The following is a 25,538-nucleotide window of genomic DNA, read 5'->3' as shown; positions in this document are numbered from 1 at the left end:
AGCGAGAGAGAGCGAGAGCGAGAGAGCGAGAGCGAGAGAGAGCGAGAGAGAGCGAGAGAGAGCGAGAGAGAGCGAGAGAGAGCGAGCGAGAGAGCGAGAGCGCGAGAGAGAGAGAGCGAGAGCGAGAGCGAGAGAGAGAGAGAGCGAGAGAGAGAGAGAGAGAGAGCGAGAGAGAGAGAGAGCGAGAGAGAGAGAGAGCGAGCGAGCGAGAGAGCGAGAGACAGCCGAGAGCGAGAGCGAGAGAGAGAGCGAGAGCGAGAGAGAGAGAGAGGGAGAGCAAGAGAGAGGGAGAGCAAGAGAGAGGGAGAGCAAGAGAGCGAGAGAGGAGGGAGAGAGAGGGGAGGAAGGGGAGGAAGTGGGAGGGGAGGAAGGGGGGAGGGAGGAAGGGGGAGAGAGAGAGAGAGAGAGAGGGAGGGGGGGGGAGGGGGAGGAATGAGGAGAGGGAGAGAGAGGGAGGGGGAGGGGAGGGGGAGGAATGAGGAGAGGGAGAGAGGGAGAGAGGGAGAGAGAGAGAGAGAGCACGAGCGAGAGAGCGAGGAAGTGGGGAGAGAGAGGAAGGGGGAGAGAGAGAGGAGTGGGGAGAGAGAGGAAGGGTGGGGGAGAGAGAGGAAGGGTGGGGGAGAGAGAGGAAGGGTGGGGGAGAGAGAGAGAGGAAATGCATCTGAACACAAGAGATTTGGCTGGACAAAGGAGTATCATTTCAACATCACAACCAGGAAAGAAAAGGATACTGAATGGACTTTACATTTCTTCTACCTCTACCAGTAACCTACTTTCCCCATTTTTTTTGCATAAAAGAATTTTATAGAACGATTAGAGTTTTAGTGTTAAGTGCCAATGGTTTTCTATCAGATTACCTTCAGGGAGTGTCTACTTCCCACATAATAAAAAGTAATTCTGTTTAGTATGTAAACTTGGTCCATACTTTTCATCAGCTTTGGTAAATTAGTGTACTGTGCACTTTTTTAGAAAAACTCTAATATTTGGTACATGTCTGGGAATAGAGAGACTTGATTTATGGACTTCTACCTCAGTGAGCCATAACAATTTGCCAATTTAGAATTCCAAAGTACACCATATTGACCTTGCTTGTTATACAACTCTAAAATTAGCTAAATGTTACTTCCCCTTCATAAAACTATGTTGACTCTGGTTGACAGTGTTATAATTTTCTAAATATTCTATTACTATTTCATTCATAATGGCTTCCAATATTTCTACAATGACAAGTGTTAGACTGACCTTCCTGCTTTTTGCTGCCGTTCTCAATTAAGTGCTTTACATTTGCAATTTTCAAATCACTGGCATCTTTCCAGAATCCAGGGAATTTTCAAAAAGGTCACCCAAATGCAACCAACTATCTCTGCAACCATTTCTTTTCATAGCCATAGAAGCAGACTATTAACTCCCAGGGGTTCGTCAACCTTTGGTCATATTTACTCACCCAGTCATTCTGCTCAAGTGATAAGTGATTGTTTTAAGAACTGTGTCCCTTTTGCCCCTTGATCGTCTTCTATTACTGGGATGCTTTTTATGTCTTCCAAAGTGAAGACAATACAAAATACTTGTTCAAAGTTTCATGTGATTTCCTAAATCTCATTAATTTCACAGCATCATCCTCTAACATTTAGCTAGCTTATCTTTCTTTTATGACAGATATCATAAAAATTTATTCCTATTTCTATTATCAATTAATCTATCATTTTACATCATGTGTGTGTTTTCAGATGAAGGGACTTTAATGCTGTCTTCTTACCCTTGCTCCGTACTGTTAACCTATTTGCTGCTTCATTCTAATGTTTGCATCTCTACCCCTTCTAACATTCACTGGTCATCATTACCTGCAATGTTATCCTGCACTAATTTCTTGTCATCTCTTCTTAAACTTTCTAAATCTGCCCTCAAGCCTGTCAGCAACTGTTGGGCCTCAAATATATAGATGAAGGTAGTCCAGGATACATTCTTAAAAAGCATTCCTCGTTGTGAAAATATTACAATTAATGTGGTCTATCACAGAGTTGTTTAAAACAAAAGTTACTGAATATTACTACTCTGCTGCTCTTGCAGATCTCACAGTAGCAACAGTGCTTGGTGCTAGTTTGGAAGAAAGCTTACTACAAGGTCTAGCGATCATTGTCACGTAAATTTTTTTTTGTTTACGATGGTAGCTTAAATTTGCTGTAAAGGCAAAATGATATCACAGTGTGCAGAAGAATAACAACAAGCAGACAATAAACAGACCATCACAATGAAGCATTCAAGCACAGCAAACAAGGAAGTTAAAAGAATGCAATAGCCTTCACTAAATTTAACTTTAGAGATAGCTTATGTAGACATTTCATATTTTACAAATTTGTGTTTGACATTCAACAAGGTGCAACCTTTAAGGGTTCTTATAACAAACCTGACAATGCAGGAGTGGATTTTGCATCAAATCAATTGATTTTTCATTGATTGGTATCTAGTTAAGTGACTCTCTGGAGTGCAGACTAAATGAAAATGCGATTCAAAAGTTATTTCAAAATTTACGTTTAGTTGAAATTTTGGAGAAGAGTTTAGCTCAGATTGTCAGTTTGTTCACTGAGCTTGTGGATTGATTCTCAGATGTTTTGTCACCATGGTAGGTAGCATCATCAGCGAGTCTCCAGTGAAGTGTTGGTGCTGTGTCCCACTTGCTATTTGTGTGTCTTGGTTTGGTGTGGTGAGTGATATTATTTCTGGTTCTGTTTTTGAGAGGTTGGTAAATGGGTTCCAAATCGATGTGTTTGTTAATGGAGTTCCAGTTTGAATACCAGGCCTCTCGGAATTCCCGTGCGTGTCTTTATTTGGCGTGTCCCAGGATGGATGCAAAATGGTGTCGCTCTTTGTCTGTGTATATGGATACCAGTGATAGTTGGTCATGTATCTGGTGACTAGTCTCCTGCCAGTTTGTCAAATGTAATGTTTGCTGCAGTCCTTGCAGGGTATTTTTATATTATGTTTGTTCTGCTGGCTGAGAGTATGGGGTCCTTCAAATTCATCCGTAGTTGTTTCAGTGTAGTAGTAGGTTTGTAGGCTACCATGACGCCTAGGGGCCAGAGTAGTCTGGTGATCATCTCCGAAACGTCATTGAGGTATGGTAGGGTAATTAGAATCTCCAGGCAGGTTGTGTCTTCTTGTTTTAGTCTGTTGCACAGGATTCAGTGGACTGCGTTTATTGGGTAACCATCATTACTGAATACGTTGTATAAGTTTATGGGCGGCACGGTGGCACAGTGGTTAGCACTGCTGCCTCACAGCACCAGAGACCCGGGTTCAATTCCCGCCTCAGGCGACTGATTGTGTGGAGTTTGCACATTCTCCCAGTGTCTGCGTGGGTTTCCTCCGGGTGCTCTGGTTTCCTCCCACAGTCCAAAGATGTGCAGGTGAATTGGCCATGCTAAATTGCCCATAGTGTTAGGTAAGGGGTAAATGTAGGGGTATGGGTGGTTTGCGCTTCGGCGGGGCGGTGTGGACTTGTTGGGCCAAAGGGCCTGTTTCCACACTGTAAAGTAATCTAATCTAAATCTAAAGTGTTTTTCCTCGGCTTCTCGTAGTCCCAGGGTGCTGCAGAGTATTGTGGCTCATTTAAATAGTGTCCTGATGCAGCTCCATTTGTGGGTGTTGAGATGATTGTTTCTGCAGTTGAGTATCTGATCTGTGTGTGGTGTTCCATAAACACTGGTCTATAATTCTCCATTAGCTTTTTGCTCTACCATAACATCCAAAAAGGCATTCAAACCATACCTCCATTAACAAACATATTGATTTGGACTCCATTTATCAATCTCTTAGCAACAGAATCTGAAGTGATATCGCCCACTACAACAAACCAAAACACAAAAAGCAAGCAGGACAGAACACCAATGCTTCACGGGAGGCTCACTGAAGATGTTACCTCGTACAGTGATGAAACATCTGAGAAAAAACACACCAGCTCAGCGAGCAAACCGACAATCTTATTTACATCCTAACTGAAAGCCAAATAGTGGACAGCATGATGGCTCAACACTTTGCACTGCTGCCTCGCAATGCCAGGGACCCGAATTTGATTCCACCCTTGGGTGACCGTCTGTGGAGTTTGCACGTTCTCCCCAGGCTTGTGAGGGTTTCCTCCAGGTGCTCCAGTTTCTTCCCACTTTCCAAAGCCGTGCAGGTTAGGTGGATTGGCTGTGCTGAATTGCCCATAGTATCCAGGGATTGAGGTGGGTAAGCCATAGGAAATGCATGCATAGGTAGGGCGAGTCTGGGTGGGATGCTCTTTGGAGGGTCAGTGAGAATTTGATGGACTGAATTGCCTGATTCTACACTGTAGGGATTCTATGATTCTATGAAAATAAGAGAAGGAAGCAATTCCTGCAGTTTCTTTCTCCTTTACTAACTAACTTTTACCCTTTTTTATTCAGATAAATATACACACACTTATACATTTCTCATTTATTTACTTGGTTTGCGCTGCATTAGGTTTTAACCTCCTGAAGAAAGGAAATTGAATACTGAGCAAGCCACTCCTTTCATTTTTTTCCATGTTATATCAAGTTGTCTCAATGCTGGTTGATCACCCAAAACATAACTGTTTGTGGACTTTGCAAGTGATTTTACAGCTGGATGCATAGCCTGCTGCAAACTCGCCCCATTTTCCCTACCGGGGACCTGGCACCAACATACACTGGTTTGTCTGTACCACAAGCTGGATTTGAGTACTAAGTAAATGAGTGTTGAGCAAAACAAAATGCAAAAAAGAGAAACATAAATTCATTTGTTCTTATTCCTTATTTTGATAATCTGTGTCTGCATAAACTTAACTGCAACATTTAAAACCTTCTGTGTGTGTGGACCTACACACTCTACACACTCTACACACTCTACACACTCTACACACTCTCTCTCCAGCATTAACCCTGACCTTAAACTAATGCAGCACTTTGTTTTTAACAGCTATTCTCATTCTCCTTAAGGTCCATTATTAGTAAATATTTAAGTTGGAAACCTGGGTATATATTAGATTACTTACAGTGTGGAAACAGGCCCTTCGGCCCAACAAGTCAACACTGACCCTCCGAACAGCAACCCACCCAGACCCATTCCCCTACATTTACCCCTTCACCTAACACTACGGGCAATTTAGCATGGCCAATTCACCTAACCGACACATTTTTGGACTGTGGGAGGAAACCAGAGCACCCGGAGGAAACCCACGCAGACACGGGGAGAATGTGCAAACATTACACACAGACAGTTGCCTGAGGGGGGAATTGATCCCAGGTCTCTGGAGCTGAGGCAGCAGTGCTTACCACTGTGCCACTATACCGCCCATGAAACATACCTGAAAACAATTGGAGAGAAAAACTGCTCAAAATAATGACAAGAATGAGGTCAAAGACGATATTGTTGATTATTACACTGAATCCACTTTAAGAGGCAAGCATTTGAATACAGACCAAACTGATACAGTACAATGCAAGTTCCTTCTGAACAATACTCTTTATGGACCAACGAAGAGGGTTACGATGTCAAATGAGTTTGATAAAAAATGTAAAGCAGGTTTTGCTCATAGCACAGACATCATACAAAGAGAAATTTAATAATCTAACTGCATCACAAACCTATCATTTTCACAATTTAACTTTCAATATTTACTATGTGAAGATCTAATATTACTCCATCATCTATATGTGTTTCAGCAGCATATCATAACATCAAGACAAAGTATTTTCACCTTTTAAATTTATCTTTTCTGTCTTTTACTTCATCAGCTTCATTATGGGAGAAAAGATCAACAATACGCGAGGCCAGGGTCCCATTGATACAGTTCATATTGCAAGGAGTAGCTACAATGGCACTCATATTTTTATGACAGTATTGCATGCATTCTTCAACCTGAAGTAACAAAAACAAGCATAACAAAGGCATTCAGTGATTAATTCATAACGGCTCTAAGTGATGTCTCAAGTTAAAACAAACTTCAAAACTTTATGCTGGTTTTATACTAGTTTTGCTTTTATTTTCAGATTAAGGCACAGTTTCTATTTATTGGCCAACAGGAACCACATGTTGTAACACACCATGTTTCTGACATGACGACACATGGCATTGAATGAATGACCTGAATTATGGCAATACATAATGAATTTATAGCAGATTGAGTATTTAAATTTAGCGTTTAGAGTGTGGTGCTGGAAAAGCACAGCAGGTCAGGCAGCATCCAAGGAGCAGAAAAATTATCATTTTGAACATAGGCCCTTCATCAGGAATGAGGCTTGTGAGCCGGGGAGCTGAGAGATAAACGGAAAGGGCCTGGGGTCGAGCAGTGGGGAAGGTAGCTGAGAATGTAATAGGTAGATGAAGGTGGGGTGAAGGTGATAGGTTGGAGAGGAGGGTGGAGCGGATTGATGGGAAAGACGATGGACAGGTCAAGAGGACAGTGCCGAGTTGGAGTCTTGGGACTGGGATAAGTTGGGGGTGGGGGCATATGAGGAAACTGGTGAAATCCACATTGATCCTGTGTGGTTGCAGTGTCACAAGGCATTCTTCCTCCAGGCGTCTGGTGGTTAGGGTTTGGATATGGAGGAGGCCCAGTATCTGCATGTCCTTGATGAAGTGGGAGGGGCAGTTGAAGTGTTCAGCCACAGGGCAGTGGGGTTGCCCGGTGCAGGTGTCCTAGAGATGTTTGCTGAAACGATCCGCAAGTTGGCATTCTGTCTCTCCGATATAGAGGAGACCACATCGGGTGCAACGGATACAGTAGATGACATTAGTGGAGGTATGGGTAGATTTCTGTCAGGTGTGGAAGGATCCTTTCAGGCCTTGGACGGAGGTGAAGGAGGATGTGTGGGAACAGGTTTTGCCTTTCCTGCAGTGGCAAGGCAAGATGCTGGGAGTGGGGTAAGGGCTGGTGGGGGCTGTGGATCTGTCCAGGGAGTTCCAGAGGGAATGGTCTCTCTGAAACACTGATAGGAGTGGGGACGGAAATAGTGGTGAGGTCTGTTTGTAGATGGCAGAAGTGGCTGAGGATGATGCAATGTATCTGGAGATTGGTGGGGCAGAAGGTGAGGACCAGGGGGGTTCTGTCCTTGTTGCATTTGGAGGGGTGGGGTTCAAGGGCAGAGGTGCAGGAAGTGGAGGAGACACACAGGAGGGCACTGTTGACCACATGGGAGGGGAGATTGCAGTCTGTGAAGAAGGAGACCATCTGGGATTTTCTATGGTGGAATTGGTCATCCTGGGAACAGATGTGGCAGAGGCGGAGGAATTGGAAATAAAGGATGGCATTTTACAGGACACAGGGTGGGAGGAGGTGTAGTTCAGATAGCTATGGAAGTCCGTGAGTTTGTAAAAAATGTCTGTGGTTTGTCAGTCGCCGGAGATGGAGATGGAGAGGTCCAAGAAGAGACGGGAGGTGAGAGGGAAAGGTGTTAGTGAAGTTGATGAACTGTTCAACCTTCTCGTGGGAGGAAGAGGTAGTGCCGATACAGTCATCGGTGTAGCGGAGGAAAAAACTGTGGGACGGTGCCGGTGTGGCTGCAGAAGATGGACTGTTCCACGTACCTGACAAAGAGACAGGCATAGCTGGGGCCCATGGCTACCCGTTTGGTTTGGAGGAAGTGGGAGGATTGAAAGGAGATGTTGTTAAGGGTGAGGACCAGTTCAGCCAGACAGATGAGGGTGTCAGTGGAAGTGTACTGGTTGAGATGGCGTGAGAGGAACAAATGGAGGGCTTGGAGGCCTTCTTCATGGCGACAGATGTGTACAGGGACTGGACATCTATAGTGAAGATAAGGAGTAGGGGATCAGGGAAACAAAAGTTTTGGAGGTGGTGAAGGGCGTGGGTGGTGTTTCTGGACTAAGGGGAACAGGACGGTGTCAAGGAATGCAGAGAGGAGTTCAGTGCGTCAGGAGCAGACCGAGCCGATGGGTCAACCGGGGAAGTCAGGTTTATGAATCTTTTGTAGGATGTAGAGTCAGGCGGTGCGGGGTTCGCAGATGATGAGGTTAGAGGCTGTGGATGGGAGATTCCCAGTGGTGATGAGGTTGTGGATGGTCTGGAAGATGATGGTTTGGTGATGGGAGATGAGGTCATGGTCAAGGAGGTAGTAGGAGGGGGTGTCTGCGAGTTGGCGCCTGGCTTTAGTGGTGTAGAGGTCAGCGTGCCAAACTACCATAGCGGCCCCCTTGTCTGCTGGTTTGACGGTGATGTTGGGGTTGGATCAGAGGGAGTGGAGGGCTGCGCGTTGTTAAGGCAGGAGGTTGGAGTGGGTGAGGGGGTGGTCAGGTTGAGACATTCAATGTCAGGGAGGCAATTTGAAATGAGGTCAAGGGTGGGTAACAGGCCAGCATGGGGTGTCTTGGAGACGACAGAAGGGGTCAGTGAGTGGGCGGGAGTCTTGATTGAAAATGTGGGCTGTTTTCTTATACATTTCAAGTATAATATTTGCTTACAAAACTCAGTTATGACAGGAAGTTTAGGACTTAAACATAATTAAATTGAAATGAAAACGCTATTAGCTCAACTACTGAATGTTATAAAGGACAAACTCACTGCTAAAGAACTTCGCACATGGTAGCTTCACCACCCAATTATTTTCATTGACTGACAACTCAAAAGAAAATATTGTATTTGCGCTGCATATTTAAATTGTTTCATAAACATCTTATTCATGAAAGCAAAAATAACTGATCAGTTTTGGACATGCAGAAACATTTCCATACATAAATGTTCATCATGATAATTGTGAAACCAGTTGAAAATTCAGGCCTGAATAACTATTGGGCATGGTGAACATTACGTTAGAAATTTGTTGTATATCTCAGGCACACATATACAGTACATTCTAAAGAACAATACAAGTGCTTTCTCTCATAGCTGCACCACATGTATTGGGTAAAAAAGACTGGCTCACTATCCTAGGGATAGAGAAAAACAGCCAAATTGTTCCAATACCCTCATGCTCCCATGAGAATCAAGAACCATATAGACTGCACAATTAATGCACATCCAACTGCAATTTTACACAAGAATGCAGATTATAAAGTTACGCTTACCACTCATTTTTTTAAACAATTATGATATATTTTAGATTTCAAATCCAGTTCATCAGTATCACATTAAAAGGCAAATAAATGATAGCAAACCAGATAAATTTTCAAATTAAGCCATTTTATCCTAATCTAAGCTCGAAAAATTAATGCACTCACCAAGGAATCCATTTTCAAAAATTCAGATGAAATGAGGATTGAAATAACATTACTGGGCTCTACAATAAAGAAAAAGCAATTATGCAGTCAATTGATAACTGAAACCACAAGCTTCCTAAACAGATCTAGTCACAAATTACGTATTCAGAATAGGCAAAATAAATTCCACTAATTCAGTAATTGACTCTACAAATTTTATTTTAAAAATTGACAATCTTTGCATTTGCCAAAGATTTTAACGCTTATACGATATTTTATATGTCTCATAGAAATCAGACTGTCAAAAACCTGTAGCAAGTTGACAGTACAATTGTTGTAATTCAGTTTTGTTGTCACCAAATTCTAATATTTGGTGGACTCTGAATAATAGTGAAAAACAGAGGGAAGAGAAAATCTGGGTCCTTGGGAATTATATAGGTGCAAAATTATTCATGGATAAAACAAAAGTTGAATGTTAATGAACTCCATGCTAACTAGTCATAAACTCAAGAGTTATCGAGATGTACAGCATGGAAACAGATCCTTTCGTTCAGCTCGTTCATGCCGACCAGATATCATAGTCATAGAGATGTACAGCATGGAAACAGAAGCTTCGGTCCAAATCTGTCCATGCTGACCAGATATCCATCCTAACCTAATTTAATCCCATTTGCCAGCACTTGGCCCATATCCCTCTAAACCCTTCCTATTCATATATCCATCCAGGTGTCTTTAAATGTTGGAATTATACCAGCCTCCACCACTTCCTCTGGCAGCTCACTCCATATACGCACAACATTCTGCGTGCAAAAGATGTCCCCTCTCACCCTAAACTTATGCCCACTAGTTCTGGACTCCCCCACCCCAGGGAAAAGACCTTTTCTATTTACCTTCTCCATGCCTCTCATGATGTTTTAAAACTTCTATAAGGTCACCCCTCAGCCTCTGACGCTCCAGGAAAAAGAGCCCCAGTCTATTCAGCCTCTACTTATAGCTCAAATCCTCCAACCATAGCAACATCCTTGTAAATCTTTTCTGAACCATTTCAAGTTTCACACCATCCTTCGAACAGGAGGGAGACCAGAATTGTACTCAACATTCCAAAATGGCCTAACCAATGTCCTGTACAGTTGCAACATCCATACTCAGTGCTCGGATTTATAAAAATTCATGATGAGCATGGAACAATCAATTAAACTATAATCATAGGTTCTTGTTCTTCTTAGTTAACACTAGAAACTAAACAAAAGCAGCAGAATTGAAGTTTAGGTAATTAGCCAACCTTCCAGTCCTGGCTGAATTTGCACCTTCATAAAACTCATCCTGTTAATCTACAGGAGGACCATACTGACGTGAGCATCAATATTGCCATTCTTCAAGCCTGTGCTGGTGCACTAACCACAACACCACCATCATCATCATCATCCCAGGCCCTGCCCATCCCCTTTAACCTCCTTGTTCCAACAGAGTTTTGAACTACTTTGCATTCCCATTCTGACCCAACATCAGACTTCACGGATTCACTGCTTTTACCCAGACCTAACCCTGTGTTCCATTGTCATCCACATAAATTATAGATATTTGTGGATATGCCAATGTTATTCATGGTTGCTATTTTGGAATTACCTATACATAAGCAGGAAGACAATCCAGCCCAGGATGCAACCTCTAGACTGTGTACACCTTCCCAGACAGGTACCAGTCCTCCACCTCATACTAAGCTGCTCCCAAAGTCAAACCCGCACCTGTCCCCACCATCCCTGCATCAACATTGCTTCACTTTATAAAAATTACAATAATGCAATAATGACCCCCTCTCATTTTACCTCCGTGTTCTCTCTACCCAAGTCACATTTCTAATTATCTTTTGTTTCAGTTATTGAATTTGTTATGCATTAAACATGTAAAAGATACAAATTTAATAAAGGAATACACAAACAGTTAGAATCAGAAGGACAAAAAAAAACAGGAAATTAGATTTGGACACATGCCATTCATAATGATTGGAAGACTGTCCTCAAGGGAAACAAAGTAGGTCTTGGAGGAAATGAGCGTGTCTCTGAACTTCTAAGAAAATAGTCCACCTCAAAACTAACAGTGTTTCATACTGCAGTACTTTGTCACATTCTTTTCATGCACTTGCAATCCATTCTGCTCTTGAACCGGTGACAGCATTGCTCCTCGGCCAAGAAAACTGGTGTCAGAAAGTTGGAAACCTGGGTATATATTAATTACTTACAGTGTGGAAACAGGCCCTTCGGCCCAACAAAGTCCACATCGACCCGCCGAAGCGCAACCCACCCAGACCTACTCCCCTACATTTACCCCTTCACCTAACACTACGGGCAATTTAGCATGGCCAATTCACCTAACCCGCACATTTTTGGATTGTGGGAGGAAACCGGAGCACCCGGAGGAAACCCACGCAGACACAGGGAGAATGTGCAAACTCCACACAGTCAGTCGCCTGAGGGTGGAACTGAACCCGGGTCTCTGGCACTGTGAGGCAGCAGTGCTAACCACTGTGCCACCGTGCCGCCCACAGTGGCACAGTGGCACTTGTACTTGGGTAGCCAGGAACAAGTGAAGAAACAACTTCTGCTTCAAGATGGCTGGGTCCAACTCCATGAAGTATCACAACTCTCACATACTTTCCCAGCCACTCCTGCAAGCAGTATCTAATTTCCTGCCTTTGTTGCTCAGACCTTTGAGTATAGAGGTTGAGACATCATGTTGAGGTTGTAGAGAATGTTGGTGAGGCTTTGTCTAGAGTACTGTGTCCAATTCTGGTTGCCCTGTTATAGGAAGGATATTATTAAGCTGGAGAGGGTTCAGAAAAGCTTTACTAGAAAGTTGCCAGGATTGGAGGATTTGATTGATAAAGGAGAGTCTGGATTGGCTGTGACATTTTTCACTGGAAAGGTGGTGTTTGAGGGGTGACCTTATAGAGAGTTATAAAATCATGAGGAGTAAAGATAAGGTGAATGGCAAGTGAATAGGGTGGGGGATTTCAAGACTAGGGGGCATTTTTTAAAGGAGGAGAAAGTGAGGACCGCAGATGTTGTAGATCAGAGTCAAGTGTGTGGTGCCGGAAAAGCATAGCAGGTCAGGCAGCATCCGAGGAGCAGGAGAATCAATGTTTCATGCATACGCCCTTCATCAGGAATGAGGCTTGTGAGCCGGGGGGCTGAGAGATAAATGAGAAGGGAGTGGGGTTGGGGGAAGGTAGCTGTGAATGCAATAGGTACATGAAGGTGGGGGAGAAGGTGATAGGTTGGAGAGGAGGGTGGAGCTGATAGATGGGAAAGATAATGGACAGGTCAAGAGGGCAGTGCCGAATTGAAGGCTTGGGACTGATATAATGTGGGGTGAGGGAAAATGAGGAAACTGATGAAATCCACATTGAACCGGTGTGATTGCAGGGTCCCAAGATGGAATACAAAGCGTTCTTCCTCCAGGTGTCCGGTGGTAATGGTTTGGCAAGGGAGGAGGCCAGGACCTGCATGTCCTTGGCGGAGTGGGAGTGGGAGTGGGAGTGGGAGTTGAAGTGTTCAGCCACGAGACAGTGGGGTTGGTTGGTGCAGGTGTCCCAGAGATGCTCTCTGAAAGTATCCAAAAGAAGGCATCCTGACTCCCCGATGTAGAGGAGACCACATCGGGCTCAATGGATACAGTAGATGACATTGATAGGGGTTCAGGTTACGCCAGTCCCCTGGCCCACAAGCCTCATTCCTGATGAAGGGCTTATGACCAAAATGTCAATTTTCCTGCTCCTCGGATGCTGCCTGACCTGCTGTGCTTTTCCAGCACCACACTCTTGACCCCACTACTTTTAAGGTGAGAAGAGAAAAATTTAAAAAGACATGAGTGACAACTTTTCTTTTTACAAAGAGTAGCTCGTATGTGGAATGAACTTCGAGAGGAAGTGGTGGACACAGGTACAGTTACAACATTTAAAAGACATTTGGATAAGTACATGAATAAGAAATGTTTGGAGAGCCAAGTGCAGGCAGGATTAAAGATGGCATGTACTGTTTGGACTAAAGGATCTGTTTCCATGCTGTATGACTCTATAATTCTAATTTTCCTTGTGAGCAACTAGTTGTTGATGTTATTAATCATTAATTTGATTTGGATTTACATCAAGCTTAAATCTCTGGGGTGACAGCCACTGATAGTGGTTATATTGAGAAATGCAGAGCCTTTCCATGGTGTCTGATCATGTTGTTCTCCCTAGGGCAGGTGCTAACCCATGAGATTCCTGTGCAATTACTCAGAAGAGTTCTTAAGATGGTTTGCAACTGCATTCCTCAATGTTATTTAACTCTGAGGGACATTCTAGTAGCAGAATTCAATCAGATTAAACAATCCTGTTCAATCTTTACAAATCAACAGTTTTAAGGAATTCCAGGGAACATCAAACTAAAATTGAGAGACTAAATCATAGCTTCCACTCAATGGGACCAAAATCTCTCTAACCTCAGAAACAGACACACTACTAGCATGGCAGGTGTTAACCTATCCAGATGCTAATACCCCCTTGATGTCAATCAAACAATCAGAGAATATATCTTAATCTCCACTTGTCAACACTGCTTGGAGTGGGTCACAAACGACTTAGCAAAGGCTTGTTCCCCTTTATGATGTCTGTAGCATAACACAGTAAACAAGGCATCTAGTTAGACCAATTTTTCTATTTAGGAAAAGCAATCTCTATTACACATTTCAGAATATGAACTCAAATTTAGTAAATAAAGTTATGATGTTCATGTACCTATTATGCTTTCTTGATGTCCAAATCTCATTTACTAGAATCTCAAAATTGTTGCAAATCATTTCATGGCATGAGCTGTAAATACACTATTATCTGTCAGTATATTGTACATTCTGAGCAGTCTATTGCATATGGAGTGTAAGGGATGGATTGCACCTCTCATAGGCCATTGCAGTAGAACTGCTCTTGGTGGTAGGGAACTGGCTAAAGTAAAGCCCTAACAAAATGTGCATACATGAGAATGGTCAGCTCAAGGAAATTATTGTACATTACACATTCATTCGGTTTGAACATGAGAAAAAACGATGGTATAAGCTTTGCTGTCATTAACTATCAATACGATGACATGCCTTTTCAAGGTATTGTGATGGTGCTTAAACTTCCCCTGCATCACAAGAGGCAAGCAACTCTCATCACTGCATATCTTCTAACATGATCAACCTAATTAAGTCAAGGATAAATTCTACAATGACCTCCATGCCTTAATTGCTGCCAATTGTACCAAAGTCAGAAATGTTTGGTCACTTCAATGCAAGAGTTTGTGCAGATCATCAGGCATGGGAAGGGAGCACTGAAAAAAATTAGGGTTGGCGGTTGAAACAGCAATGGCTTCCTCTTGTTAAAGATGTGTGCCAAAGTGAACTCTTGATCACCAATATAGCTTTCAGTGTCACTCATCACAGTAAGATATGTAGAATTTATTAAGTGCGCAAAACCAAGGAACTCATTGTTGACTTTTAGCAGGATGTTACTCATGCCCTTCTACACATTAACAGCACAGAGGTGGAACAAATGGAGAGTGTCAAGGTCCTGGGAGTGGTCATCAAAAACAAGTTTTCTTGGACTCTTCATGTGGATGTACTGGTTACAAAGGCCCAACATCTTCTTCAGGCAGCTGAGAAAATTTGGCATGATGGTAAATACCTTTGCCAATGTTTATAGGTGCACCATTGAGAGTATTCTGTCTGGATGTATCACCACCTGGTATGGTAACTGTACCATTCAAGATCAGAAATGGTTACAGAGAGTGGTGAACTTGGCCCGAACAAGCACAAAGGCCGACTTCCCATCTACAGAATCTATCGAACATTGTTAAGGAAAGACCGCCAGTATTCTCAAAGATCCGTCCCACTCTGGCAATGCTTTTCTACAACTTCTATGATCAGGGAGACGGTACAGAAGCCTGAACACATGCACTAGCTGGTTTTGAAACAGTTTCTACTCTACTATTGTTAGAATACTGAATGGAATCACAAACTCTTAGCATTTGCCTGTACCTGTGTTTTTGTTTTTGCTGCTGTTTACATATTATTTACTTATCTATGCTATTTAACTATGTGATCTGCCTATACTGCTCACAAGGCAAAACTTTTCATTGTGCCTCGGTACACGTGATGATAAATTCAATTCAATTCAATTTAATGTCTTGGATTCTCTAAGCTTTGACAGCTAATTAAGAATCATCAGGCATAAGGACAGATAAGATGACTGCAAACAAAGACAGGTGCAACAACAACAACAACAGTTGGATTGGCTGTTGTTTTATTACTTCAAAGCTGAATACAACAAACCATCACCCCTAGACACTCAGAGCAAGAAGGTCCAGAAGAATAACAATGTTTTGAGATTCAAACAGGTAATCACGAAGAAGCCTCTCTCAGAGAAACTCAAGAATCACCTGTGTGTAAGAAAAATGAATACACTGCACTGAGGATAACTTGGTGACTTTTAGGACTTCAGCATATCACGCAGACAGCTAGCAAGGCACTCCACAGGACTGCAGTTTTTATAGAGAACAGTCTACCCTTGCTCTCAGTTTCCAAGGGGTTCAAACTCTGTTTCACTGTTTTAACATCCTAAAACCAAACATTTGCCTCAACTTTTTGAACTGACTTTCAGCAGTACGGCCTACCAGCGATTCCTTTCCCTTCTATTCCAATTGTCCTCAAATTACTGCAGATTTGTCCTCTTTGATCAACTTTCCCCAGGATTCTCTTTGTCCAGTAGAGAAGGTTATATAAAACATTTCCCATGCAGACCAGAGTAGCTGCTGTTCTTTTACACTCACTGTCTCTCAGTTGCTGTTCAAATTCTTTAAGACAGAAAGTCTGCAATAACAACATAATTTGTTCTGCCTTAATTCAGTTGAATTATGCAATTCTGTTCGGCTGCACTTCGATATATAATTTTTCACTTAAGATTTGAGATACACTGTATATTGTAATTCCAGACCAACTTGAATTTATGGGGCTTAATTCGAATGATTAGATTGACTTTTAAAAGAGTTAAATTTAAACTTCATTGCATTATTTATAATCTACTCAGCTTTCTCATTTCCCCTTTAATGTAACAATAGGGTAATTTAAAACACAACCTTGTTTATGATCAATAAGTAGTAAATAAAAACTGAATGATGGTCAATCTGGTAAAAGACAGTATTGCTTATCAACATATGCATACAACACAGCATGACAAAGAAAAATAAATGAAGCAAAAAGATCATGAGATACAAACACAGTTCTTGATTACAAAACATTTAAAAGTGATATACCCTAATTAGTGTTTAAATTAAGGCTTTTTGTTTTAAATGTTTTGTAACAGTGAAAAACAGTGTGGATGAAGAGCTGTAAAAGCATTTAAAGCAGGCACTATTTATGAGAAAAAAATGTATAACTTTTTGAAGAGATTTGGAATTATGGGGGAGGGGTTTATAAAGTAATGACATCACAGGAAAAAGATAAGAATATGCATAATTACATTGCCACTGACAAATATTTAGCTCAGGTAAAATTAACTAAATTTGTACTGTATAAGCATTTTCTAAACAATACGTAACCCTAAAACCTACCTAATTCTGGTTGTTCAGTTTGTCCTTGATGTTTTAGTTTCCTCTTCACATAGCTCATCAACCAGGCAAAGATATGGACATCACAGTGCACCGATATGTCTACTTCCTGCCAGCGTTGTGCATCAACAGATAGATACTCAGCAAAGTACTTCATCTCACTGACTAGTAGATTCCGAGGACAAACAAAATCACGCTTCAGGTTTTTGGATTCATCACAAACATGGATTACCATGTTGGGCCTTTTATGAAAATAAAAGCATCTTAAAACAATGGCTATAAAAAAGACATGGTTCCCATTTTCAACTGCTTACAACTGTAATTGAAAAGGAACCATGATTTGCATTAGCTTAAGTATTGAAACTGAACTGCCTAAGGGGCTTTGCATCTTATTTACTGTCACATTTTTATAAGTTTGCAGCACTAGTTCTGCATCTACCACAAGTCCACTCACCTGTGCAGACTTAATTTCTTAAATCAACAATAGTGAAAACACATGATCAGTAAGCTTCACACAAACAGGAATGACATATTCCGTCAAAAGTGAATCATAGCTTGAGTGAATATATAGTTTAGGGACTCTGGAGACAATTTGGGCATTTGGTACCGAGGGGAACAGGTGCTTTTTGCTTGTTTTTTTTTGGCTCATCATTTATTAGGTTGTTTTAACCGGATAAATTGAAGCTCAGGATCAGGGGTCCAACACAAAGCAGTAATACACCATAGGTTCATTGGTTGGAGTTAGCTAATAATTTGACGATCTGTTATAGGTTATTTGGAGATTGGAGGTTAATAGGGGAAATACATACACATGTCAAAATATAACACCAGTACAATTTTTTTAAAAAGATCTAAGGAATAAGAAACTGAAAAAAAAAGATGCTGGGCCAGGCGATGTTTTGTAATTGCATGATGTGGAAGCTGATGGACCCCATTGTGGTTCGTATTGACCACATCAAAATAAGTGTTGATTGCTTGAGGAACTCTGCTCAGAGCTACAGTCTGAGCTTTGAATACTGCAATGTATCAGCAAGGGATACTGTTTCAGGAGACAGTCACACCTCTTAGGTTAATTACCTTGAATTCAGTTCGTGGGCAGGGACAGGAGGGTGTTATTATGAGCAAGACAGGTAAAGGTATCCAGGAGATAATTCTGAAACAGCCTCAGCCGTTGAGCTTCTCTAACAGGTTTGAGGTTATTGCTCCGTGTGGATGTAAGTGGGGGCTGTAGGGATGATGAGTAAACTGACCAAAGCACTGTGGTACAGAGGCTGAAGGAAAAAGAAATGTAATTCTACTTGGGGATGGTATAGTCAGGGAAGTAGACAGGATTGTGAGTCCCAAAGGCTGTGTTGCCTGCCTGCAGCCTGGATTCAGGATATCTCATCTGGACTGCAGAGGAAATTGGATTGGGAGGGAAAAGAATCAATTGTTGTGATTATGTAGGGACCAATGACATAGGTGGAATGAAGAGAGATTCTGCTGAGGGAATATGAGTTGCTAAGGGCTAAAATAAAAATAATTAATAATCTACTGATTAATAACTGAACCTTCTTTGTAAGAAATGAAGTTAAATTAAATCGATAGCAACAAGTGACATGTGGAAGAAGTGGAAGGCCTAGAATCAGTGTGGGTAGAGTTGTTGAATCGCAAAAAAAAAGCATGATGGGAGTCATGTACAGGCTTCCTAACAGTAGTCAAGATATGGAGAACAAAATAAATCAGTAGTTAGAAACAGCATGTAAGAAAGACACTATCACAATCATCATTGGGGACTTCAATAAACAAGTTGACTAGGAAAATCAAGTTGGTGGCAAGTCTCAAGAAAACAAATCTGTGGAATGTATAAGAGATGGTTTTCAGAGCAGCTTGTGGGAGGGCCCACTTAGGAAAAGACATTTCTAGATTTGGCATTATGTAATGAGACAGACTTGATTAGAGAGATTAAGGTGAAGGAATCCCTAGGGGGGCAATGATCGAGGGAAGACAGTGGAGAAGCAATGGCAGGAGTTTCTGAGGGTAACTCATCTCATGGAAGAGGAAATATACTACGGGGAGAATGAGGTAACCATGGCTGACAAGGGAAGCGAAGATGTGGTAAAGACAATGTGGTGAAGATTATTGGGAAGTCTTAGGAGGGAAGCCTTTAAAAACAAGCAGAGGACAACTAAAAAAAAAAAAAGGGGTGAGAAGTTAAAATATAAGAGTAAGCTAGCTAATAACATTAAATTGCAAGAGATCTTTTAGGTATCTAAAAAGGCTAAGACAGTGGCAAGAGTGGACATAGGACCACTGGAAAAGAGACTGGACACATAGTAATGGTGAACTGTAAGAACTGAACAGATACTTTTTATCAGTGTTCATAGTGAAGACACCAGCAGCATACCAGAATTTAAAGAGAATCAGAAGGCAAAGGTGAGAGTGGAGTGGTCATCATTAAGGAGAAGGTGCTGGGGAAGTTGAAAGGTCTGCAAGTGATATATCACCCAGACCAGATGGACTACACCCATAGTTCTGAAGGAGACAGCTGAGGAGATTGTAGAAGCATTGGTAGTGATCTTTCAGGAAGTGTCCCGGAGAAATGGAAAATGGTTAATCTAACACCCTTGTTTAAGAAGGGAGGGAGTCAGAACACGGGAATCTACAGGCCAGTTAGCCTGACCTCAGTCATTGATAAGAATTTAGAGTCCATTATTACGAATGAGATTGCAGAGTATTTGAAAGTGCTAGTAAAGGGCAAATTCAGCACTGCATTGTCAAGAGGAGGTCATACCTGACAAATCCATTGGAATTCTTTGAGGAGGTAATGAACACTTTAGACAAAGGAAAGCCAATGGATTTGATCTATTTGGATTTATCGAAGGCATTGATAAGGTGCCACAGAGGAGGCTGCTAAATAAGATATCATGAGGCAAGGTGTTGGTGTGGACAGAGGATTTGTTAATGGGCAGAAGACAGAGAGTGGTGATTAAGGGGTCTTTTTTAGGATGGGAGCTGGTGATTTGTGGAATTCCACAAGGGTCCATGTCGCGAGCACATCTTTCATGTTATATACTAACGATCTGGACAAAGGAACTGAGAACATTGCTGCTAAGTTTGCAGATGACAAAGATAGGTGGAGGGACAGGTAGCATTAAGGAAGTGGGTGGCTGCAGAAGGACTTAGATAAGCTAGTAAAGTGGGCAAAGTGGTAGATGGAATACAATGTGGGAAAGTGTGAGGTTATGCACTTTTAGAAAATAGACTACACCTCTTTACTTTCTACTAATGGTGAAAGGCTTTGGAAATCAGAAAGACAAAGGGACTTAACGGGCCTAGTTCTGGATTCTCTTCAGGTTGGCATGGTTCGGTTGGCAGTTAGGAAGGCAAATGCAATGTTAACATTCATTAAAGATTCACCCAATCTATCCTGTCTATACCTGGCATATGCTTCCTTTTTTTTCTTAACCAAATGCTCAATTTCTCTAGTCATCAAGCTTTCCCTACACCTACTAGCCTTTTCTTTCACCCTAACTGGAATATGCTGTCTCTGAACTCTAGTCATCTCATTTCTGAAGGCTTCCTATTTTCCAGCCATCCTTTACCTGCGAACATCTGCCCCCAATTAGCTTTTGAAAGTTCTTGCCAAATACCATCAAAATTAGCCTCCTCCGTTTTAGAACTTCAGCGTTTAGATCTGGTCTATCATTTCCATCACTATTTTAAAACTAATAGAATTATGGTCGCTGCACCAAAGTGCTCCCTCACTGCCACATCAGTCACCTGCCCTGCTTTATTTCCCAAGTGTAGGTCATTTTGCACCTTCCCTAGTAGGTACATCCACCAGAGTGATCCACTAAATCAGAAATTTTTTTTGTATTTAAATTCCTCTCCATCTAAACCCTTAACACTATGGCAGTCCCAGTCTAAGTTAAAATCCCCTACCATAACCACCCTATTATTCTTACAGATAACTGAGACCTCCTTACAGATTTGTTTCTCAATTTCCTGTTAGGGGGTCTATAATCCCAATAAGGTGATTATCCCTTTATTATTTCTCAGTTCCACCCAAATAACTTCTATCTCGGGCGACCAATTCAACACAGACATTTACTACAAACCGACCGACTCCCAAAGCTACCTAGATTACACCTCCTCCCACCCTGCCCCCTGTAAAAACGCCATCCCATATTCCCAATTCCTCCGCCTCCTTCGCATCTGCTCCCAGGAGGACCAATTCCACTACCGAACAATTCAAATGGCCTCCTTCTTCAAAGTCCGCAATTTCCCCTCAGAAGTGGTTGACGACACCTTCCACTGCATCTCCTCCACTTCCCGCACCTTCGCCCTTGAACCCGCCCCTCCAATCGCAACCAGGACAGAACCCCACTGGTCCTCACCTTCCACCCACCAACCTCCGGATACATCGTATCATCTTCCGTCATTTCCACCACCTCCAGAGAGAACCCACCACCAGGGATATATTTCCCTCTCCACCCTTATCAGCATTCAGGAGAGACCACTCCCTCCGTGACTCCCTCGTCAGGTCCACACCCCACACCAACCCAACCTCCACTCCCAGCACCTTCCCCTGCAACCGCAAGAAGTGCAAAACCTGCGCCCACTCATCCCCCCTCACCTCCCTCCAAGACCTCCATACACATCATTTACTGCATCCGCTGCACCTGATGTGGTCTCCTCTACATTGGGCAGACAGGCCGCCTACTTGCGGAACGTTTCAGGGAACACCTCTGGGACACCCGCACCAACCAACCAAACCGCCCCGTGGCTGAACACTTTAACTCCCCCTCCCACTCCGTCAATGACATGCAGGTCCTTGGCCTCCTCCATCACCAGACCCTGGCCATATGACGCCTGGAGGACGAGCGCCTCATCTTTCGCCGAGGAACCCTCCAACCACAAGGGATGAATGTAGATTTCTCCAGCTTCCTCATTTCCCCTCCCCCCACCTTATCTCAGTCCCAACCCTCGGATTAAGCACCGCCTTCTTGACCTGCAATCTTCTTCCCGACCTCTCCGCCCCCACCCCCTCTCTGGCCTATCACCCTCACCTTAACCTCCTTCCACCTATTGTATTCCCAGCGGCCCTCCCCCAAATTCCCTCTACCCTACCTTTTATCTCAGCCCGCTTGGCACACCAGCCTCATTCCTGAAGAAGGGCTTATGCCCGAAACAAAAGCATTCCTGAAGGGCTTCTGCACAAAACGTTGATTCTCTTGCTCCTTGGATGCTGCTTGGCCTGTTGTGTTTTTCCAGCACCACATTTTTCAACTCTGGTAATCGAGCATCTGCAGTCCTCACTTTCTCCCACCCAAATAACTTCCCTAGATGTATTCCTGGGAATATCCTCCCTCAGTACAGCTGTAATGCCATCCCTTATCAAAAACGCCACTTCCCTGGTAACAATTTCTGGCTGTAATGGGCTGCTCTTTTTTTTGAGCTATTTTAGGTGTTGGAGGAGATTTCCTCGAATTCCAGGATCAACAATTACTGTTTTATATGCTGTTGTACTGTTTTGGAACTTGGGAGAAAGGTCAAAACAATGGCACTTTTAAAAGGGAGAGGAAGAGACAAAGGGAGCACATAGCCTGTGCAGGAGAGAGAGAGAGAGAGTGTGAGAGAGAGAGAGAGAGTGAGAGAGAGAGTGAGAGAGAGAGTGAGAGAGAGAGTGAGAGAGAGAGTGAGAGAGAGAGTGTGAGAGAGAGTGTGAGAGAGAGTGTGAGAGAGAGTGTGAGAGAGAGTGTGAGAGAGAGTGTGAGAGAGAGTGTGAGAGAGAGAGTGTGAGAGAGAGAGAGTGAGAGAGAGAGTGAGAGAGAGAGAGAAAGAAAAAGAAATCCACACTGCGAACTGACACAGCAGTGAACCTGCGCAGTTACTGCCTTTGCTGTTGAATTCATGTATTTCTGAACATTGGAGTGAGTCTAGGAAAATTAACAAACAGTGAAATTCACAACTAATCTTGAATGAACCTGTTTGGGAGAGATCACTGCACATAAATTGAATAGCTTTAAGTGTAGCCTTGCTGTAAGTCTGCAGTAGTGAGTAGAGTGGGTTCTTTCTTGATTATATGTTTTATTGAGATATGTCTCTTGATTAAACTTAAAAATATAAGCCATAAGTATTAAGCTAGCCTAGAGCAGTATTTTGTAGAGGAATAAGATTGTGCTATTTGCTGGGTCTGCAGACTGGAAGAAGCAAAGTAGAGTGATGTACTCTTCTTGTCGGATGTGGGAGTTTAGGAAGAGTTTATGGGTTACTGAGGATTATATCTACAATAAATGCCGTTGCTTGCATTTGGTATCAGATCGAATGGATCACTTGGAGCGACACTTAGAGGCAATGAGGAACTTACAAGAGCTAGGGGGTGTGATAGATGACAGTTATAGGAAGGGAGGAAAGCTGCAGATACAGTCACATAGGTGGGTTAATGCCAGGAAAAAAGGCAAGAGAGGTAGGCAGGTAGTGTAGGAGTCTTCTGTAGCTATCCCCATTTCACATAAGTATGCTGTTTTGGAAAATGTACGGGTTGGTGGATTCTCAGGGGAATGTAGCACCAACAGCCACATTTCTGGTATCGAGACTGGTTCTAATGCAATGAGGGTCGGGTTCCAAGAGATCGATTGTGTTAGGCACAGACAGACGTGTCTGTGGCCAGCAGTGAAAAATCAGAATGGTGTGTTGCCTCTCTGGTGCCAGGATCAAGGATATCTCAAAGAGGGTGCAGAATATTTTCAAGGTCGGACTGATAACTGCATTTATTTCGATACAGGAGGCCGAACATGGAAGGCAGATGAACTCGGTACGGTTAGGAACATGGGACTGGGATATCATAGCTATTACTGAAATGTGCCTCAGAGATGGACAGGACTGGCAGCTGCAAAAAGAGTACATGAGATAGCTTTGGCAAATAGGTTTAAGGAGAATCCAAAGGGTTTTGGCAAATACATTAAGGACAAAGGGGTAACTTGGGAGAGAATAGGACCCCTCAAAGATCAGCAAGGTGGACTTTATGTGAAAAATGAGAATGGTGTGTTGCCTTCTGGTGCCAGGATCAAGGATATCTCAAAGAGGGTGCAGAATAATCTCAAGGAGGAGAGGGGCCAGCAGGATGTCATTGTACACATTGGAACCAATGATATAGGAGGGGAAAATGATGAGATTCTGAAGGGAGAAAAGAGAGTTAGACAGGAATTTAAAAAGGAGGTCCTCAAGAGTATTAATATCTGGATTACTTCCGGTGCTACGAGCTAGTGAGGGTAGAAATAAGAGGATAGAGCAAATGAATGCATGGTTGAGGAACTGGTGAATGGGAGAAGGATTCACATTTTTGGATCACTGGAATCTCTTCTGGGGTAGAAGTGACCTGTACAAGAAGGAAATAGAGAGGAAAGAGATCAATCTGAGACTGGTACAATTGAGAAAAGAAGCAAGTCAAACAGTCATGGCAGGCAGGGACAAAGCTGAGAACAAGGTAGGATTGATAAATTAAACTGCATTTATTTCGATACAACAGGCCTAACATGGAAGGCAGATTAACTCAGGGCACGGTTAGGAACATGGGACTGGGATATCATAGCTATTACTGAAATGTGCCTCAGCGATGGACAGGACTAGCAGCTGCAAAAAGGGTACATGAGATAGGTTTGGCAAATAGGTTTAAGGAGAATCCAAAGGGTTTTTGCAAATACATTAAAAACAAAAGGGTAACTTGGGAGAGAACAGGACCCCTCAAAGATCAGCAAGGCAGCCTTTGTGTGGAATCGCAGGAAATGGGGGAGATACTAAATGAGTATTTTGCATCAGTGTTTACTGTGGAAAAGGACCTGGAAGACATAGAATTTGGGAAATACATGGTGACATCATGAAAAATGTCTATATTCCAGTGGAGAAAGTACTGGATGTCTTGAAGTGCATAAAAGTGGATAAATCCCCAGGTGTACCCTAGAACTCTATGCGAAGCTAGGGAAGTGATTGTTGGGCCTCTTGCTGAGATATTTGTATCATCGATAGCCACAGGTGAGGTGTCAGAAGACTGGAGGTTGGCTAATGTGGTGCCGCTGTTTAAGAAAGGTGGTAAAGACAAGCCAGGGAACTATAGACTGGTGAGCCTGACGTTGGTGGTGAGCAAGTTGTTGGAGGGAATCCTGAGGGACAGAATGTACATGTATTTGGAAAGGCAAAGTCAACATGGCTTTGTGCGTGGGAAATCATATCTCACAAACTTGATTGAGTTTTTTGAAGAAGTAGCAAAGAGGATCGATGAGGGCAGAGCAGTAGACATGATTTATATGGACTTCAGTAAGGCGTTCGACAAGGTTCCTAATGGGAGATTGGTCAGCAAGGTTAGATCTCATTGAATACAGGGAGAACTCGCTATTTGGGTACAGAAGCTATTTAGCTCAAAAAGGTAGAAGACAGAGGGTGATGGTAGAGGGAGTTTTTTCAGACTGGAGGCCTGTGGCCAGTGGAGTGCCACAAGGATCAGTGCTGGGTCCACTACTTTTTGTCATTTATATAAATGACTGGGACATGAACATAGGAGATATAGTTAGTAAGTTTGCAGATGACACCAAAGTTGGAGGTGTAGCGGATAGCGAAGAAGGTTACCTCAGATTTCAATGGGATCTTGATCAGATGGGCAGATGGAGATAAATGCGAGGTGCTGCATTTTGTGAAAGCAAATCTTAGCAGGACTTATACACTTAATGGTATGGTCCCAGGGAGTGT

The 25,538-nt window shown here is 42.7% G+C and overlaps 1 protein-coding gene across 11 annotated transcripts in view; it reads right to left on the bottom strand.

The window, feature by feature from the left end:
- sanbr (SANT and BTB domain regulator of CSR) overlaps window positions 1-25,538 on the bottom strand; it is a 730,291-nt gene that overhangs the window by 664,710 nt on the left and 40,043 nt on the right. For 8 of the 11 annotated variants that reach the window (XM_087991419.1, XM_087991418.1, XM_087991417.1 and 5 more), the window contains 3 exons: window positions 16,815-17,053; window positions 9,214-9,272; window positions 5,738-5,898 (listed from right to left, as the gene is read on the bottom strand). In XM_087991419.1, coding sequence (XP_087847545.1) covers window positions 5,738-5,898; window positions 9,214-9,272; window positions 16,815-17,053 — 459 coding nt within the window. The remainder of the gene's footprint in view (window positions 1-5,737; window positions 5,899-9,213; window positions 9,273-16,814; window positions 17,054-25,538) is intronic. The other 3 variants (XM_087991423.1, XM_087991420.1, XM_087991422.1) reach the window with 2 other exon arrangements.

This window comes from Chiloscyllium plagiosum, unplaced genomic scaffold, assembly GCF_037043375.1.
Source record: "Chiloscyllium plagiosum isolate Xiang-an unplaced genomic scaffold, Cpla_swu_hap1 HiC_scaffold_10, whole genome shotgun sequence".
NCBI classification, from domain to species: Eukaryota; Metazoa; Chordata; class Chondrichthyes; order Orectolobiformes; family Hemiscylliidae; genus Chiloscyllium; species Chiloscyllium plagiosum.
This window is presented reverse-complemented; position numbering and strand designations above follow the sequence as displayed.